General features: G+C 49.3%; 1 protein-coding gene across 3 annotated transcripts in view; it reads right to left on the bottom strand.

Annotated features, from left to right (window-relative positions):
* Positions 1 to 909: 909 nt before the first annotated feature.
* LOC123375089 (transportin-3) overlaps positions 910 to 20563 on the bottom strand; it is a 62585-nt gene continuing 42931 nt past the window's right edge. For 2 of the 3 annotated variants that reach the window (XM_045025705.1, XM_045025724.1), the window contains exons 5-15: positions 20129 to 20272; positions 15948 to 16123; positions 11607 to 11745; positions 9602 to 9748; positions 8746 to 8853; positions 7933 to 8024; positions 7222 to 7293; positions 5107 to 5246; positions 4728 to 4919; positions 2246 to 2337; positions 910 to 1016 (exon numbers count right to left, since the gene is read on the bottom strand). In XM_045025705.1, coding sequence (XP_044881640.1) covers positions 936 to 1016; positions 2246 to 2337; positions 4728 to 4919; positions 5107 to 5246; positions 7222 to 7293; positions 7933 to 8024; positions 8746 to 8853; positions 9602 to 9748; positions 11607 to 11745; positions 15948 to 16123; positions 20129 to 20272 — 1383 coding nt within the window. In that variant the 3' untranslated portion in view covers positions 910 to 935. The remainder of the gene's footprint in view (positions 1017 to 2245; positions 2338 to 4727; positions 4920 to 5106; positions 5247 to 7221; positions 7294 to 7932; positions 8025 to 8745; positions 8854 to 9601; positions 9749 to 11606; positions 11746 to 15947; positions 16124 to 20128; positions 20273 to 20563) is intronic. The other variant, XM_045025714.1, reaches the window with a different exon arrangement.

Genomic DNA, 20563 nt, shown 5'->3' with positions numbered 1-20563 from the left:
GGAGGCGCATTCCTTGCGGAGTCAGGCCAATGTCTGGCGTGTCCCCCAACTGGGGCCTGACTGCAGCCTCATGACCGTCTCCATTAAGTGCTTCTTCAGAGGAAGTTTTTGCTCCTCACAGGTACGATTGGGGAAAGAACGGCAGAGAGTAAACCTTGCTGCAACAAGAGCTTCCCCTGAGGAGACTAAGCCACATCTGCCCATGACAATGGACGCAGCTCAGTGAATGGTGGGACCTTCCATTCTCCCCTCAGCTGGACAAAGACACTGCCTCTGAGCTACATCTTTATACCCTGACACAAACCAGTTAGTACTGCCGCTCTGACAGAGTGATTTACTGCCCCCAACGTGGCTAGTTATCACCCATCACCTTGCACATGTTGGTTTAATTAAAACATTTGTATTACATATTGTCATCCTGACCTTATCTTTTAGGAGGGGTCAGTGTGTTCCCGCTACCCTTGGGGGACGTTTTTGTACCATCCTTGATATCGCTCTGTGTTTAGCACTTCTTAGGAATGTGTGTTTCTGCAGTATCAGCTCTGTTCTTGCCAAATTCTGTGAGCAGGTCCTGCCTCCTACCAGGCCTCTGATACAAGGGCTTATGTCTCAGGCTCTCTTCCTACTACAAGAAGGAACTGGAGAGGCGGTTGGTCTGTTTCGCCATTTACTCCTGGGTTGGAAGCACAGTACAGCGAGGGCGCACATGCAGACCAACGGACACTGCTTTCAAGAACTCTGACTCCGGGCGCCTGGATACATGCATACCCACAGTGGAAAACACTGGGCCGAGCACGCGAAGAAGAATGTATCGTTTTTACAGACCTTTGTAAATGAGACCCTCCGGCTGGTTCAGGGTTTTTAAGTTGACCTAGAGAGATCAGCAGGCCCCACCCAGCCCCCAGCAGGACAGTCTGCTGGAGTCCTTGCCTTTCTTACCTAAATATGACAGCCAGTCGATCTAGGGGCACCGTGGGGTCTGAGGACAGGCCATTGCTCGGCTCCTGAGACAGCAGCTGGAGAAATGAGCAAAAATCAGGTGAGATTTCAGTGACCATAAGGAGCTCCGTTCTGAATGGCCATTGCCTCGAGAACACAAAGTCAACTCTGCCTCTTTCACACACCACAAGAAACGTGAATGCCTCAGACTCCCCATTTACTGGCCAATGCAGAGCAGAAGCCTCTTCTGGTCCTAGACAGAGGAAGCAGGCCAGAAGTGGGGAGTATCACCCTATGAGCCCAAAGGGAGAGACGTGGGACTAGGGCTTATCAGAGATCTGAGTGGTGACGAGTCTCAGCTGCACAAGATGGGAAGTTCCTGCTACCAAGGGCTTTTCCATGGGGCATTCAGAGCTTACTCGAGAGGTATTTCAGGCAGAATGGCAAAGGAGAGCCGTACCAGGAAGACACAAACTGATCAGCTGGTGAGTGCTCCTCACAAGTTAGTACCTGTACACCAGACTTAACGCTGTCTCCCTGTCTGTTGGCAGGTCATTTTAGGAACGACATGTGGGACCATCCCATGCAATCTTACTTAGCTGCCCCCCGTCACTTCCCAGCCCTTTCCAGTTTTTACCTTCCTTTAGCCAAGACTCCAAATGAAAAGGCATCCTGGGCTACTTGTACTTCAGGGATGGGTAAGTGGCCCATGACACCATCATCTCCACTACAGTGGTGCAGTCCACAGAGTCTATAGATTTCAGCATGCAACAATCCATCCTGATCATGGCAGAGGCAGCTCAAATTGAGATGAAGCACTGCATGCTGGGAGATCTGACATGTGGAGACTTGCTCCATACTCAGGATGCACGGAAGCTGCAACTGGCTACATTTCATGCAAATTGGATACAGTCCTTAGGCTACCAGCAAATTGGCTCATGTATTTGCAGCATTTTCAAGCATTCTACAAATCTGGTTCTTACACCTGTTTACGCTACTATGCTCCTCTCTCCTCAGCTGGTGTAAATCTGTGTAGCTGCACTGACTCCAGTGAGCTACAGCAGCGTGTGCCAGCGAAGTTGAGACGCTGTATTTTCAGATCTTGTTCCAGGTTCTCGCCTTTCCCATGTTATTTCCCCATGCTCAGAACAGTAAGTTGCTCAGTGCTATGGAACTTGCAGAACACTGCAGCCACAGTGGAAGTTTTCTACTGAGCACCACACAGAAAATTCCTACTGCAGACCAGCATAACCAATCCAGCTGCAGAACAAGGCAAAAGTTCTGCAACTGTGATGCCTCAAAGTACCTTTTTCAGTGCCATCACCTGAACGGCACACAACTCGCTGAGGCACTCTGCTATCTTTTCCAAGGGTAGCCGGGCAAGAACCAGCGCGGTCCCTGGAACGCAAGAGGAAAAGAATTCAGGGAGGCTGGATGGAAGTTTAGTCAGTTTCAGACACTAAATGAACAAGTTTCCCCACACGGACCCGGCTGCTGCAGGTCAACTGAAAATCTCCCTGTAGGCAGCAGGAAAAACACATCTAACAATATCCACATGTCCTGACTGGACATGAAATTATTACCCCTCAGATAAAACACATTCCTCTGAATGTACCACAGCTCGGCACTGCTGCTTCATTTTGATCAGACACTGAAATAGATGTGTGTGATGGAAGACAGAAGATGCTGGTGTGCGGGAGTAAGAGAAGAACCTAGATGAATGAAAAATCTAGGAACCCCACTCAAATCACACCTGTAACCTGAAAAGAAAAGCACGATGCACCACTGAGCTTAGAACAGGCACAACACACATTTCTGTCAACATTCATACCATGCCTATCAGTGTAGCATATAAACCCCTTTCAGAAATTGCATGTCATTACCTAGTAATCTCTTTACATTCCAGCCTAGTAGCAATAATCCTGGAAAATTACATACTTCTGGAAAAAAAGTAAAAGCGTATACTACAGCGTTTTGGGGGTCTTACAGTCGGAACACAATCAAAGAACACTTGCATTGCCCCATCACTGCCTATTGCTGCAAGGGCCAGGGGTAACAACAGTATCTTACCCTAACATGTACTCAGAGCACAAACATAAAATGATGTGCAAAATTTGTTAATGCAACATGAAGGATGCAGTCAGGCACTAGTCAGGAAATGCACAAGTTAAGGCTGCAACAGCAGCAGTCGTTTTAGCCAAGTGTCACACACTGCAAGTTTGCTGGCATGTGTTTTACAACGTAAAGCAATGCAAGTGCAAGTGGCAATAGGAAATTGATTATTAAACCAGGAGAACATGGACAGCGGGACCTCTCTTTGACATGACCAAGTACAATACTGCTGTGGGAACTTTCACTTTGCCATTTCCTAACCATGCAATTTAATGTTCTGGTATCAAAATTCATAAGTATTCAAAGTCCCTCGATGCAATCTTTGGTTTTTTTAGAGAAAACAAAAACCCTCAGGCAGTGCAAGTGCTAGGATTGCCTGAAACTCTTCAAAAAAAAAAAAAAAAGAAAAAGAAAAAAGAAGTAGATGCAAGGTCCTACAAATCTTTAACCCAAGTCACGTTACAGATGCACAAGCAATTAAACAGCTAACAATACACATTGATAAGCAAGTACAGTAAAAGCTGTGTTAGCCAACACTTTACCAACTGGAAAGCTCTATAAACTGGCATTTCTGATCTTATTGAAAGTCTGGTTTATAGTCTGGCTGGTGTGTAGCTGGCAGGCTTCCTTGCTCGGCCCTGCCCCGAGCACTGGCTCTGCAGCTCCCATTGGCCAGGAACCACGGCCAAGGGAAGCTGCGGGGTCGGTACCTGTGGGTGGAGGCAGCGCACAGAGCTGCCTAGCCACACCTCCCACCCACAGGTACCACCCACAGAGCTCCCATTGGCCATGGTTCCTGGCCAATGGGAGCTCTGGAGCCAGTGCTCAGCGCGCACAAAGCCTCCGCCTAGGAGCAGCAGGGACATGTCACCACTTCTGGGGAGCCGCACGAGGTGAGTGCCTCTCAGATCAGGTACCCCGCCATCCCCGCCCAAGCCCCAACCCCCTGCCTTCCTGCACCCAAACTCCCTCCCAGAGCCCATGCCCCACAGCCCTCCTGCCCATGCCCCAACCCCCAAACTCCCTCCCTCTTAGTTAACTGGAATTTTTTACTTACTGGCACCCCTTGTTCCCCCAACATGCCAGATAACAAAGCTTTTACCGTACTGCTGAAAAACTGCTTAAGACCTTAATGCAAGTTGGTGGCTATTGACATGCACTGAAGAATGAACATTAAGAACTGCACTAGTGCAAATCAGTCTGTCCCCAGAAGTACAAAACCTTTGTTTTTCACTCTGCATGAACAGAAGCCAGTTTCCATGAACTCAGAACTATTATCAAACTAGCTTCAAATGTGGTCCCATTGGTAGTTAAGAATATTTTCATGCTACATTTCAACATTCTACCAGCCTTCAGAGTCGCTGAATGAAGTGTGGCAACAGGTTTTAAAGCAGAAAACATGTATTTTTCTACTTCTTCAGATCTGAGCATAACTGAACAAATTCTGATCCAACTTTCTTAAAAAAAATATAATAAAAAAAAATCACCTCTGGGCCAAGAATAGACATGAAAAATTTCAGTCCCAAAAGTGATTTGGCCAGAGTTCATTGTTATTTGAGAATGTCAACTGAAGTGACACACTGGGGGCTGTAATACACTCCCCAGGTGACTCTCTCAATAGCATCGAGTGCGTTTCTGCAGCTAAGCATTAAGTCCTGACAGTGGTGAGTAAATACCTTTAAGGAGTCCCACAGCCGCCTCTGGAGACAGCATGAAGGAGTCAAGGGAGCGGGCAATCTCCAGCAGGCCATTAAAGTGCTGAGCCATATGGTCTCGGCAAACTGAGCAGATATTGTGAATAGCTTTGGCAGCAACAGAGGCCAGTGACTTCTCACAGAGACCTTTCATCAAATAACCCAGCACAGGATCTGAAAAGAGAAGAAACCCACAAGGCGACACTGGATTATACAGATGACTCCAGCAGCTTCATTTTCTGCCTCGCTCCGTGAGGCACGCTGGTTTATTTGTCCGGCGTTGACCTCGGAGAGGTAACACTTCCCAGAGGGAAGCCAGCTGAAATGCAGAAACGGAGCCAGTGCCAACAGCTAGACTCACCCAGGAACTGAGGGTTTCTGTCCACGACTTCGCTCATTTCTCCCACCAGCTCAATGCTGGTGTAGCGGACAGCAGTGTGCACTGATTCGGGGAGGCGCACCACCCCCTCCAGCACCTCCACCAGCGTCGGGTTGTTCTCCCTGGGGACAGAGGACAGCAGTTACTCAGCATCTGGCGCAGTCAGTCCTGTTCCCAAGCAAGAACCCGATCGTTCCATCGATTCTGCTATTTGAAGGCTGAATGTACCAGATAGATCGAGGAACCCCGCGGCGCTACCCTGAGGAGCCTGGATGAGATTCTGACACACGCCCAGCAGGGGGCATGGTATCTAACAATACTCAGCACTAAAACGCGATTCAGTCCCAGCTTTACAACGGGGATCCAGAGAAGGAGAGAGGACCACCAAGCTCCAGAATACTAGTGGCAAGAAAGAGCAGCAAGCTGAAGAAGAGTGAACGAGAAGAGCCATCTGGGAAGAGGCAGGGTTATGGGGCAAGACAGGGAGGAAAACACTCAGCACGGAGTTCAACGGGCATTCCTGATTAACCCCTAGTAGCCCTTGCACTCAGATCGTTGTGGGGCTCCTACTTGGAGGGCACACAGGACCCTTCCATCGCCACCCACTCCCTGGGACACAAAGAGCATCTCTAAGTTACAAGGAATCCAACTCATCAGCCCTAGACATCATCTGTTTTATCCTGCCCTGTTCCATCAGCTATGCCATGAACTAGGGGAAGTGCGCCTCCTGGTGGTACCAGAGGGGAATTCAGCCCTATTGGTGGAGGCTTCTCACTCCAGCATGCCTGTGTTTTGAGCTGTTACCCAAGTAATCAGCAACCAGCAGGAGCCACAGTGGGACATGCCATGTTCAGAGAAACAAGGGTCAGTGACCCGGGAACAGACTTGACTTCACTGTGCAGAAACACAACGCAACAAGATGGTCAAGCTCGCAGAAACCTCCATCATTCTTGCTACAGGGGAATGACGTTAGAAAGGAGAAGAGCAGCAGCAGGATAAGTTTTGATGGTTGGCAGTCTGAGCCAGTGAATCTGCAGGCAACAACTATCAACCATCACCTCCCTGGAGCACCTGCCCTGTAGAGATCAGATAGATTTGTTCCAGCAAAACTCGAACACCTTGTCGGGTCGATACTGGCCAACGCTTACTTTATTCTCCGCCCCTCGTTCTGTTAGTCCTCTGTGACTCGGTCGTCTGGTGTCAGGGCATCCCGGACAACCAGACAATGGAGTGCGCCAGCCTCCAGCGACTGGAGCAGTCCCTGAATGCCTAACCCCTTCCCGTCCCCTCTACCAGCCGGGAAGCAGTGGCCTTCTGGATCCCGGGGCTGCTGTCAGCAGGGAATGCCCCAATATCGCTTTACAGACTCGGGAAACGAGCTGCAATTGAAACAGCACTTTACACAGCTGTTCCCTGCCCTGAAGGGCTCCCCGCCTTCCACGAGCCAGACAGTAACATCGAGAGGGATTTGAGGAGCAGAGGGCATGGGCGGATGGCACAGGGGGCAGTGGCTGAGGGAGCATTGAGTGGGGCTGGGAAAGAGAACAGGGAATGGGGAGAATGAAGGCAGAGGCTGGGTGATGCACGGCCCTGACAGGACACAAGGAGGGAGTCCATCACGGAGGTCTCTGGGGCTTGTCACTTACATTCCACATCAGCAGTAATATACATCTCAACTGAGGAGTCCCGCAGCACACTAAAGGTCTCCGCATGAGCTCGCAGGACCTGCATTTTTAGCGGGTAAACCCTACTTGCTGCTTAGGGGCCAGCATCTCAAGCGCTACAGACAAGAGCAACTCGGAGCTGCTCAGGATATTTTCAGCCGTCCCTGAATCTTGGCAACTGGTACTCCTGGGGGAATTCTGCACCCCAGTGGGGGCACCGAATTCAGACCTTCCGCAGATTTCTTGGCTCCCCCACAGAAAAATGAGGGAGCCAAGAAATCTGTGAGGAACACACGCCCCTTCCAGGGCAGCCCGGGTGGCAGAGCAGATCACCCCCGGGGGTGGGAGTGGGGGTGAGGAGGGAGGCTGGGCGGGTGCTGTTAAGGGGGTGGGGCTGGGCGCGTGCCTGTACGAACCAGTGAGAGAGACTCACTTTGTCCCTCTCGCTCGCCGGTGCTGTGTCCTGGGCTGGGAGGCGTAGGGCTGGGTGAAGCAGGCTCTGTCCCTGAGGCAGAGCAGAAATGTAACAACTAAGCAGGCAGGCTGCTACTGTTCCCACTGTTAGCGAATCGTTCCTATTCCTAGTCAATTCAGGCTCCTTTACCTTGCCAGAGTAGGGCAAAGGAGCCTTATTGTAAATGACACTAAGGGAATCCTCAGCTTTCTCGGTTTTTCCCCGATGCCAGCATGGCACAATGGGATCAGATTACAGCTCAGGAGCTACTTCACTTATCCATTAAAAATCAAAATGCAGGACAATGATTAGCAAAGCATGTGAAAGTCTGAGCAATTTAAAGCGACAGTCTGCTTTACAGAACACCAAACAGCAAAATAAAAGTCATGCAATTTCAGTGAAAATCCAGGGTTAGAACTGGAATGCAGGGTCTTGGTTACCAAGTGTTTGTAACTTAACTTCCATGCGCTTAGGAAATGCAGTATGGTCGTTTAAATAAATTACCAAAGTAAGTGAAACCGGTGCGATTATATTGCATTATTTTGACAAATCAAAAATGCAGAATTGTGGATGTTTTGGTGCAGAATTCCCCCAGGAGTAAACTGGTCAGCTGCAGCCAGGGCCCTGGAAACGAACGGGCAAAGCCCCTACACTCAATCTTCCCAGACGCCGGCAGGGCCTGATACTCACTGGTCAACGCTCTTGGCTATAGAGGCCATGATGAAGAGAACAGCTTCCGTCACCTCCCAGGGAGGGTTCCCGTCCTTCAAGGTAGCATAAAGCTGTGGGGCAGAGAGAGTCAGTCACACAGAGGGCTGCAGCAGGGAAGTGGCAGAACTTACCTGTTTGCTCCTCTTCTCCCAAACCACTTTCCCAGCGCTCTCTAGAGCCTGGTTCTGCACCAAGGCTGATCTATTTCTCACTGGCAGCGCCGCGGTCTCTGGGAGGCCTGAAGCGTGCTGAGGTCTGTGACGAGACCTGCTCAGCGGCAGCTCCTGGAGGCGATCTCACCCCGCCACCAAGAACCAGCTTTTATCACACAGCTGGGAGTGACTGCAGCGTCCTCGCTACTGAACGCCCAGAGGGGCAGCGCATTGCTTCAGCCAGCAGAGAGGAAAGAGGCCTGGGAGATGGCCTGTGGGGCCCAGCCAGACCACACAGTGGTGAACGTAACAGGATATGCAGAGACCCTTCACTTTGTCAAGGTGGGAGAATACATGCTCCACTGGGAGCTGGAGCGGGCTCTGAACTAACAGCGAGTGGTAGGGGGATGTGGCAACCCAGGATCAAGCCACAGGAGCTGACTCTGGCCAGCATGATGGAGGTGAGCAGCCCACACCGCCACAAGGAGAAGCCATGGGATCTCAGGGTAACAATCCATTCATAGACTATGGACATTACATCACCCCGTTCGCGTGAAGCCGCGCTAACCATGCCGAAGGCAACGGAATCCCCCTCCGAGGCAACTTATCCAGCGCCGTGGCAGCATCACTAGGGGCTCACCTGGGCAAAACATTCCACCGATCCAACCAGGAAGATCAAGTCCTTCACCAGGTCCGAGACCCTCATCCGGAACTCCCCGAAGTCGTCTGTCTCCTCCGGAACACCCTCCTAGCAGAGATTTAGGGTTGGAGGAAGTGGGGTTACAGCAGCCAAGGGGACTTCCAGATTCTAATTCACCCACAGAGCAAGGGAAGGGCAAGATAAGCTATTACATTAAGCCATCCTAAACCATTGGATCCTCTCCGCCATCTCGGGCAAAGGGGATTTCAAGGGATGGAAAGCAGGAGCACCAACATTAGGTCAAGCGATGCCCCGCTGCAGCACCGGCCCACTCCACACATCCTGCATTAACGGGCCAGATCCTCTCCCCATACTGAGCTCCGGGAATGGAGGCAAGCTCTCGGACCAATGCAAAGTCTCCAGGAGGTGGGGGAAAAGGGAGACAGTGACCAGAGGGGAGAACACTCAGGTGAACGTCCTCAGCCTGCAATTCCAAACACTGGACACAAGGATGGCAAAAGCAAAAATGAGACCTCCCGCCCCCGCCCCCTTAACACACTTGCCCATTCAAGATTCATTCTGGGGCAGCACGGCCACCAGACCTCTCTGCTGGAACCCAAGCTGGCTGGCTGGAGGGAGGGGATGTCAGATTAGGCCCTCTAAGTAGATGGCAGTTTTCGTTACCGCCCAACGCCCCCATCTCCATCCCTAACCGCAGAGCCATTAGTTACCTGCCTGGCTCCTTAGTGACAATCAGCGCGTGGGGAAGGTGAACTGCATTTCACCAGCCACCCCATGCCCACTGCAGCCCACTGGAACAGGGAAGGAAGCAGAAGAGAGCTGAACGCAGCCTTACGTGGTCTGGGTCAAGCTGACAGTGTCTGGCCAGAGCGTGCAGAAGCCTCTGGATGTAGGCTTTGAAGATGCTGTGGATGACGGCATCGTCCGTTTTGTACAGATGCTCCCCCAGTCTGTACCAGAAGTTAAAGGAAATTTCTACCACCTGTTGGGAGAGGAAAACCAGCCATCTGTCATTTTCACAGACAGGATTTCGCACCTATCCTCCTAGTGTGGAAAGTTGGTCAGAAGGCTGCCTAGACTGCAGCAGAGAAGGCCTGTTCCGGGCTCCACGCTGACTCAACGGTTACACCTGCAGACTCAACAAAGCCATGAGCGGCTCCTTCGGCTTCACAAACCTGCATTTTTTGCTGCTTGTTTAAGCAGTTGATTTAAAAATCAAACAAGTTAGTGCCGGGACAGGGTTTGGATGAGTGACCCTGCAGATAACAGTGAAGATGTCCCCACGCTGGGTGTACTCTGGCCTAGGGAGCCATCCCCGAGGAAAAGGGTAATTCAGCCTCCTGGCTTCAGACCTCTGCAGATACTGCTAGTGGGTCCTGCAGCACCGGATAGAGCTCACTAGGAGCTCAGTTGAAGTCATAAGCTCATTTCATGTAGGTCAAACATCTGTCAAATAGTAACGTCCATCCCCTCCTCACTCAGGCATGATTCACTCCAATAACCATGGAAAGATAATGTGACTCGCATCCCAAGGCCTGGTCCACGCACAAAAGCTGCATCTAGTGGAAGCGCTGCACCCCGAGTGTGGACACAGTTATATGAGTAGACGCCTGCTTTATATCGGTGTAATTGTGTCCATACTAGGGGTGGCGTCAGTATAATTATCAGCCAAAAAAAGGCACCTCTAACTGACAGTTATCCTGGTACCCAGTCTGTGTGCAGATACAGCCTAAGGGACTTTGGTGTGTTTGAAAACCCGCACCTCTAGAGGTTAACGGCACCACCCTACTTAAAACCCGGTCAGCCCAGGTTCAACTTTTCTCATGAAGTGATTAATTTTAAAGGCTTGACTCCTCCATCAGTAAAGTTCTACATGCCAAACAGAGTGACGTGCGTATAGGCAGTTCTGAAACCAGGGCTGGCTGGCGACCAAGTATTAGTGCGACATGTAACGAGCACCAATCTACAGATCAGCACCTCTGGATGGGAGCACTTTTACTGAACACAGATCTGAATAGAAGAGGCACAGCAAACACAACTAGGGATCGGTCAGCAAGATTTTAGTTAATCAAACTGTCCCAGGGGATACCCCAAGAGTGGGAGATCTGGGGAAATGAAGAAGAAAGCCCACATTTTACGTGTGATATTTTGCTATTCTGAGCTTCAGGCGGTGTGCAAACGTGTGCCGGGGGAAGTGAGGGGAGATGAGATCGCTCCTCTGATTTGGGTGGAAATGCAAGAAATTACCGCTACCTCAGAAGCCTCAGAGAAAATTTAGCTACGTGGAAAACTGAAAAACCCCCCAACCCATGACTGTTACAAGGGGCCAGCCTTATGGGTGAGCAACTGCCCAGGGTGCCGTGGTCAAGAGGCAAGGAGTGAGGCGGGCCTGGGGTGTGAGGCCACGGAAGGGAGCTTGGGCAATGGGTCAGGGGGCAGGCAGCAGAGCTGGGGGCAAAGGAAGTGGGGAGCCCGGGGAGGCAGCAGCGGAGGCAGAGGGAGCACCAAAATACAAGTTCACCCAGGAATCCATTTTCCTTAAGGCTGACCCTGACTGACTGTTGCACAGAGGAGATGCAGGAAGCAAGATACAGCTCCTAGCAGATGAGAGGTTTAAAATGCTTTCAAGCAAATTGATGAGGGACTTTCCCGTACCTCTTCTATCAGGAGAGGCTGCCTCGGGGCTGTCTATCCCAGTCACGGACGAGTTAAACACCAGAAATTCCGAGCAAGGCTTTCAAGGCCACTGTGGAATGGGACCTGAAACCTGCCAGGCTATAAAGAAAAGCTTTCTGCAGATTTGACTGAGGAAGAAGAGCGAGTAACCCACTGAGTCCTACCTCATACTGTGGATGGCCTGCGCAGATCAGCAACAACTCCAGCGTGCGCAGGTCCCCCAGCCCATGGCCTGGCGTACAAACAATTTTATCCAGAAACGTCTCGCAGAGTTCAGTGAAGACGCGGCAGTAATTGAGAACCCTGATGAAGGAAGTGAAGCAGGTCATGTTTCACATGCAAATACCCAGTGATATCGCACATACAGGGAGAAAGTATCTCCTCCTTATGTACAGCATTAGCCTCCTGAAGCTAACATGAACTAAGCCAGGGGTCTCAAACTGGGGGTCGGGACCCCTCGGGGGTCACGAGGTTATTACATGGGGGTCGCAAACTGTCAGCCTCCACCCCAAACCCCGCTTCACTTCCAGCATTTATAATGGTGTTAAAATATATAAAAGTGTGTTTTTAATTTATAAGGGGGTTGCACTCAGAGGCTTGCTATGTGAAAGGGGTCACCAGTACAAAAGTGTGAGAACCACTGAACTAAGCAGTCATCTCAGAGGCAGGAGTACACTGAATCCTTCCATTTCAGCAGCCTTTTTATCCAGAGACGTTTCTAACTCGCCCCCCCGATTCAGGTAAGCGGGGTTACAATGTGCTGAGGAGTATGCTATTTGTGGGAATTATGTGCTTAACAAATCTGAACTAAGAACGGCCATCCTGGGTCAAGACCAACGGTTCATTGAGCCCAGTATCCTGTCTTCCAACAGTGGCCAGGGCCAGATGCTTCAGAGGGAATGAACAGAACAGGGCAATCTCGAGTGATCCATCCCCTGTCGTCCACTTCCAGCTTCAGGCAGTCAGAGGTTTAGGGATACCCAGACTATGGGGTTGCACTGTTGACCATCTTGACTAATAACCACTGATGGACTTATCCTCCAGGAACTTAACTAATTCTTTTTTGCATCCAGTTATGCTTCCAGACTTCACAACATCCCACAATAACAAGTTCCACAGGTAGACTGTGCGTTGTGTGAAAAAATACTTCCTTACGTTTGTTTTAAATCTACTGCCTATTAATTTCATGGTGTAATCCCCAGGTCATGTGTTATGGGAAGGGGCAAATGACAATTCCCTGTTCACTTTCTCCACAGCAGTCACGACTTTACAGACTTCTATCACGTTCCCACCTTAGTCGTCTCTTTTTTAAGCTGAACAATCTCAGTCTTTTAAATCTCTCCTCATATAGAAGCTGTTCCAGACCCCTAATTATTTGTGTTGCCCTTCTCTGAACCTTTTCCAATTCCAATAGATCTGTTTTGAGATGAGGCGACCAGAACTGCACACACTATTCAAGATGTGGGCGTATCATGGATTTATATAGAGGCAGCATGATATTTTCTGTGTTATTATTTATCCCTTTCCTCATGGCTCCTAACATTGTTCGCTTGTTTTGGACTGTCGCTGCACATTGAGCAGATGTTTTCAGAGAACTATCCACAATGATTCCAATACCCCTTTCTTGAGTGGTAACCCCATCATTTCGTATGCATAGCGGGATTATGTTTTCCAATGTGAATTACTTTATACTTATCAACATAGAATTTTATCTACTATTTTGTTACCCAGTCACCCAGTTCAGTGAGATCCCTTTGCAAACTTTGCCACGTCACTGTTCACTCCCTTTTCCAGATTGTTTATGAATCTGTGAAATAGCAGTACAGACCCCTGGGGGACCCCACTATTTACCTCTCTCCATTGTGAAAACGGACCATTTAGTCCTACCCTTTGTTTCCTGTCTTTGAACCAGCTACTGATCCACGAGAGGACCTTCTCTTATCCCATGACTGCTTACTTTGCTGAAGAGCCTTTGGCATGTGAAACATCAAAGGCTTTCTGACAGTCTAAGTACGCTATATCCACTGGATCCCCTTGTCCACATGCTTGTTGAAGCCCTCAAAGAATACTAGACCGGTGAGGCATGACTTCCCTTTACCAAAAGCCGTGTTGACTCTTCCCCAACATATTGTATTCATCTAGTTGTCTGATAACGTATTTCTTTATTCTAGTTTCAACCCATTTGCCCTGTACTATAGTTAGGCTTACTGGCCTGTAATTGCCAGGATCACCTCTGGAGCTTTTTTATTAAAAATAAATAAATAAATAATCAATCGGGGTTACATTAGCTATCCTCCAGTCGTTTGGTACAGAGTCTTATTTAAGTGATAAGTTACATATCACAGTTAATAGTTCTGCAACTTCACATTTGAATTTCTTCAGAACCTTGGGTGATGCCGTCTGGTCCTGGTGACTTATTACTGTTTAATTTATCAATTTATTCCAAAAACACCTCAAATCTAGAGCAGTTCCTCACATCTGTCACCTAAAAAGGATGGCTCAGGTGTGGGAATTTCCCTCACACCCACTGCAGAAAAGACCAATGCAAAGAATTCATTTAGCTTCGCTGCAACGGCCTAGTGTTCCAGGAGTGCTCCTTGAGCACCTTGATCAGCCAGTGGTCCCACTGCGTTTGGCAGGCTTCCCACTTCTGATGTACTTAAAAAAACCCGGCTCCTGTTAGTTTCTGTGTCTTTAGCTAGTTGCTCTGCAAATTTCCATTTCCTCGGTAGGATGTGGCTTGATTTAGTTGGGGTTGGTCCTGCTTTGAGCAAGGGATTGGACTAGATACCGCCTGAGGTCCCTTCCAACCCTGATGTTCTATGATTCCAATTTTTAAAGCTTCCTTTTTGCTTCTAACTGCCACTTTTACTCTGCTGGTTAGTCATGGTGGCATTTTTTGTTCCTCTTACCGGGGGTGGGGGAGAATGCATTTAGTTTGAGCCTCTATAATGGTGTTTTTAAGTAGTTTCCCTGCAGCTTGCAGGCATTTCACTTGTGACTGCTCCTTTTAATTTCCATTTAATTAGTCTACTCATTTTTGCGTAGTTAAACCTTTTTGCGGTCAAATGGTACTGTGGTGGGTTTCTTTAGTATTTTCCCATCTACACGGATGTTAAATTTAATTACACTATGGTTGCTATTACCAAGTGGTTCAGCTCTATTCACCTCTTGGACCAGATCCTGTGCTCCACTTAGGACTAAATCAAGCGTTGCCTCTCCCTTTATAGATTCCAGGATATTCTGATGAAAGTGAAGACCACTGCCTGGTCTAAATAAGGTTCCTCCGAGTGAAACTTTAAAACGTACCCAGGACAACTATGAGACTGTGGTTCAGGAGAAAGTTTATGACATCCATCTCCATAGCTGCAAACAGACCCCAAGAAGTCGACCAAAATCGACCTCAAATGCATTTGGCACAAGAACAGGACATACAGTACCAGAATGGAGAGACTATGCGGCATCATGATACGTAAGTACGCAAACCAGCTTTATCAGCCTTGAATTTTACAGCAGCATGTTACAGACAGCAAGGCAATTTGTGTTAGAAGACAGGATTGCTGTCCTTAAAATATCTTTAGAAAACAGTTTGAGGGGCTGAGCTGAACAGCAAAAACCAAGACCACATTCTGATTGCAGAATGTAAAGTCTCCCTGTTGGTCCTCTGGAACCGAGAGATGGCAGACAGCACAGCACTGTGTAGCAGACAGCATGGCCTAGTGGGCTGAGCACAGGACTGGGAGTTTAACTCCTGAGTTCTAATGCCAGTTCTAGGAGTGATTTGGGATGTGATCCATGGAAAGCCACTACCCTCTTTGCCTCCATTTTCCCCTCTGATAGTGCTGACTTCAGAGGGAGGTAGCAAGGAACACTGGCCGCGGGGGAGGAGAGGGGGCACTGCCACAAGAGATCTGCCAACTCACTTCCCTTCTCATGGCTTTGTTGCTCCTTTTACCTTTTATTCTGTCTTGTCTATCTGCACTGTAACCCCTCTTATCGTGCTAGGCACTGTATAAGCCGAGCGAGGCCTTGATCTTGGCTGGAGCAGCTAGATGCTAATGTAATAAAACCAACAAGAGGGGCTCCTTAACGTTGGTACAGAACTCCGGAGACGGAAGGCATGACAAGTGCCAGGCCGTAGCGCTCCCAAGGCCGTTTTCCCCTCTCCGGAAGGCTCAGCCATTCCACTCTCTCTCATCACTCAACGAGAGCCGCACAGCGGCACGTCTCCTGCAGCCCTTTGATAAGAGCAAAGAGGAGCTGGGAAAGCACCAGCGCGCTTGCAACGCTCCCTCCTGCCTGCCCAAGCTCGGGCTGCTCGCCCCCCGGCAATTCTAGGCTGGCGCACTGCCGGCAAAGGGAAGCGTCATTAACTCAGCTGTCTCTGTTCGTCAGCCATCATTTGCATACGACACTCCAGAGCGCTGCACAAACACAGCCGAGCCCAAGAATAGCTCTCAACAGACACGTTGACAGTTAATTATCGGCGAGGCTCATTTGCTTACTTGTCTAAATCCTCCCGGGCCACGGCCATGTGATAGGCGGCCTCCAGCGTCAGGACTCCCTGGAAGAGCTGCAGCGCGAGGGGCAGGTTGGTCTCCACGTTTTCAATGGCGTAGAGAGCTGAGCACACGCAGTCAGAGGCTGCCTCATGCAGGTTTGAGGACGTCTTGTCTTGTCGCTGCGGGACAGGAGAGGCGGAAAGGAGCCAGGTGACTAAGGAGCGATAAACGAGGCTGCACCTAACGAAGCTTTTGTTTGGTCCCAAATACCAAGACACGTTTCTTAGTACACAGCTCTCCCCACACCACCTCCTTCGCCAGCCCTACACAGCCTGCTGCTGTATCCAGGGGGCAACGGACCTTCGCCCCACTGAACCCTTCTGGTTTCTCTACACGGCACATAAAGGGGTGGAACAGAATGACTGAAATCTCAGATATCTCAGCACCATGGAAAAATTGCACTACCCCTTTCTCCTGGGGTGTTGCAGCGGGAGGAAACATCCCTCTGCAGTGCAAATAAAATACTGGTTTTATTATCCTGGTGGCTTAGTTTGGGCTCTGCCCGGTAAACATTCATGGCCATTGTGCAAGGCTCATTTCACAGAAGCTTTAATAGCTCCCATAGGGCTCGGGGCAATTAGGAAAGGAGACAGGGCTGGCGTACAAAGGAGGAAAGAGGAGACAGCGAAGAGGAGAGGAAACAAAGGAATAGCAGTAATCTGGTGCACACCTATAGATGCCCTTTCATAAGGGGACCCTCACCATTAAATAATTCAGCAGCACAATCCCTTGTGAACAAGGAAGGGGAGGGAGGAATTAACTGCAAAAACTAGCATGAATGCAACACGCAGGCTGAAAAGCTGAGCACTCAGAAGTCAGAAAACCCCAGAGGATAACAGTTTCTACTGCAACATTAACTCAGACTTGTTTCATGCATTAAGTGCTGTGTCTATTCCTCTTTCCATTGTTAAATGGGAAGCTTAATTTGCATTTTCGTTTGCTTAGACTGTATCGTGCAACAAATGCAAAGCAAGTTACCCATTTAATAATGGCATAACAATAAAACATCAGACAATACCTCTTCCATGCAACAGGTCTGAGCGAACAATGCTGGAGAAACCTGTACCATTTGCGAATTTCTGACTTGGGTGTGCTTAGCTCAGCTCTTCAACCTTCATGTTGCATTAATGCGAGTTTTTTGCATTTAATTTTCCTGTTTTACTGGAGGTCTTTGGGGTTTCCATACATACGCAGAAAGAACAGCTCTCTCAGGGAAGTCTAAGTTAAAGGGCTCAGGAAAAGGACGGATAAAGACGCTGTACGGTGCATCAACAAAATATTGACCTAAATGTTCAGAACTTGGAAAATCGACAGCCAATTTTGTTTCTTTGATGAGGATTACAAACCAAGCCAAGCTTTATGCTTCTAGCCTGGAAAGTTAACAACGTTTGACTATTTTAAATCCCGTGCAGCTGGAGAGAACTCAAAGCCTTATGAAACAATTCACCTTTAAGCATGGTCAATTTCAGCCTGGAAGAATTGTATAGGATGGATGCAGTGTTGTAGCCATGTCAATACCAGGATATTAAAGGTGCCAGGTGGGGGCGGTGATCTCTTTTATTGGACCAACTTCTGTTGGTGAGAGAGAGAGAAGCTTTCAAGCCACTGATTCTTCAGGTCTGGGAAAGGTACTCTGAGCGTCACAGCTAAATTCAAGGTGGAACAGATTGTTTAGCATAGGTAATTAGCTCATATTCTAAGAGACCAGCATAACTGCTTATGCTATCCACCTTGCCTTTAGCTGAGACACTGGGAGTAACTTTCCCAGACCTGAAGAAGAGCTGTGTGGGGCTCAAAAGCTTCTCTCTCTCACCAGCTGAAGTTGATCCAACAAGAGATATTATCTCGCCCACCTTGTATATGATGGAGAAAGTTATGAGCACCTAAAAAGGGAAAATTAGTATAAACCCTTGAATTCAGCCTTAACTGAAGTGGTCAGTAACAGCAACTGCTAGCAGTGTTCATTTCGTAGATGGGGAAGCAGACAGAAGTTGAAGTCAAACTTACTTCAGGTCACAAAGAACATCAGTGACAGAAGCTGGAATGGAATCCAGGAGCCCTGGCTCCCAGCCTTGTGCTCTAACAACTTGACATGGGGTCCCCGAACTGTGGGGTGCACCCCCCTAGAGGGGCACGGAGGAACGTTTGGGAGGAGGGGACGGGTGTGCAGCGGCGAGGTCCAAGCCAGCCCTCACAGAGGGCAGGGCAGGGAGTGCCACCCACCCCAGCTCCGCTCCACCCCCAGCTAGGGTGACCAGATATCCCGATTTTATAGGGACAGTCCTGATTTTTGGGGCTTTTTCTTATATAGGCACCTAGTACGTCCCACCCCATCCCGATTTTTCACATTTGCTGTCTGGTCACCCTGCTCGCAGTCCAACTCCTCCCACAGCTCCTGTGCTGAGCCAACCGCACAGTAATGGAGGGGGAAGCACAGACAGATTCCATTACTGGTAAGAGGGGTGGGGCGCGACAGGAAGGCACCAGTGAAGTAGCTTCAAAGTAGCACCAGTGAACTAGACAAAGTAGCCTCTGAACAGAAGTTGAGAAAACTGATGATGAATGGGCCAGACCGTGCGAATAGGGGAACAGATCTACTAGAACTTTGTGAACTTCTGTTCAGAAGTATTGTCTGCCTGAAAGTAGAACCGCTGGGTTTGCCAAGATTACAGGACCATGCGTGACCAACAAGGTTTCTGCAATCCAATGCCACCCCACTCCCACTCCAGTCCTGTCCTGGACCAATGTACTATAACTGGAAACAGTACAGTGAGCCATTTCGTGACCCATCTGGGGCTAGAACTGCTGAATCCCAAGCTACACAGAGGAAGGATCTGTTGCAGTAGGGCTTTCGACAGGAATGCAGCCAAAGGCAATAACGGAGTCCAGGGGGTGAGACGGTGTCTTACCATCTGCTTTAACTGAAAAAGTTCATGCCACTCAGATCAAGGACTTTCAAATGCAGCATGAAAAGAAATTCATGGTTCTTTTCACTATCTGAATAGCTAGAGATTGAGACGGATGATGACCCTGAAGAAGGTGCAAGTTTCTCCCTCTATGGTATGCAGCAAAACTGGAGAACAGATCTTACATCTGCATTCGAAGTCTGCTGTCTTTTTGGTCCAGGGCCTTCACCTACCAATCCCCCAATAATCCCTTTGCAGCTCAGAAAACCAGGATTTTGTTTGTGCTGCTCTTTCCCCTACCTATTGGGGTTTTCTCCCCAACTCCATGAGCCACAGCCCTTTGCTCAGTTCTCTTACTCTTCAACCCTCCCCTTCAACATGCTGTGCTTGGGGCTAACTTCACCCAGGTCTGCTCACAAAGAACCTTTGCCATTTGCCTTCACGGTCCCTGACCCAGAATGGAATAGGATCAGATTGGAAATCCACAGAGAAAATAAGCATCACTCCCTCCTCCACTTCCCTGTCCAGTCCCGAGTTCAGGATTCAGCATTCTGGGCAAGAACGTTTCCCCATGTTCTCGGCGCATCTCAGGTCAGCAATAGCAGCAGCTGGTTCCAGAGAATTGGAATCCTGAACTCGGGACCTGACACGAGGGCAGAGGAAGCACTTAAAAAGTGATTTTTTCTTTAGCTGAGGAAATTCGATGTTACCAGGTGTTAGTCGTCTGAGACCTACCCGATTTTCCAAGTGCCACTAGAAGGCAGTGAGCAAGGGAAGACGGGGAGTTCCTGGCCACTGGGAGGCTTGGCCAGAACTGGACTCTTGCTCTTAAGACTCCTGTGCTCCTGTTGACACCCACTTCTCCCAAGTTGCCAGTTCTTGACAGCCTTCAGGCTGGAAATCTAGGGGGCACGAAGCAGCGCTATAGGGGGCACAGGGGAAGAGCCAGTGCGCAGCGAGCAGCACAGTGGGCTAAGAGATGGGTCAGGCCTCATACTCAAGACAGAGGAAAGGGCCCAGGAAGGGGAGTAAACTTCTCTTTATGCCCTGCATGCAGGCCACCAATGAGCCGTCATCCTAGTGCGCCAACGTTTACAACAGATCTGCACAGGGATTCCAAGCTGATTTCCAAGTTTTCTGTTCCTCTCCTGGTAAAAAGCGATCCGCGTTCTTCCTGGGCAGAGAGAAGCTCGTTCAGTGGCCTGAGCGAATACTCACCAGCACCTCGAAGAGGAGGGACAATAACTTGCTGTTGGCCATGAAGTTACTATCCAGAACTCCCAGGTTGAACCAGCTCCCCAGGCAGCGGAAAATTTTCATGAGCATCTTCTCATCGTTGCCTGCTTTCTCCACACAGGTCATCTAGGAGAGAAAGGGCAGGGATGGAGAATTGGTTAGAGACCCAAAGTTACCAGTTCGTTTCCACAAGCACGAACCTGACGCCCTCCTGCGTACGACATGTTTCTGGAAGCCGTGAACAGAGGATCAGCGTTTCAAGGTACGCAGCATCCATGACGTGATCATTGAGGGACGAACTGTATTTAAAAACCACAATTCCCACTCCCCCCCATCAGTGTCAACATGAAGGGACGCGTGTAGATCACAAAATGACACCCCCACACCTAAAAATCAGCCTTTGAGAAAAGCACATGG

The sequence above is a fragment of the Mauremys mutica genome, chromosome 1, assembly GCF_020497125.1.
Source record: "Mauremys mutica isolate MM-2020 ecotype Southern chromosome 1, ASM2049712v1, whole genome shotgun sequence".
In the NCBI taxonomy this organism is placed as follows: Eukaryota; Metazoa; Chordata; order Testudines; family Geoemydidae; genus Mauremys; species Mauremys mutica.
Note: the sequence above shows the minus strand (reverse complement) of the source record. Positions and strands in the feature narration are given on the sequence as shown.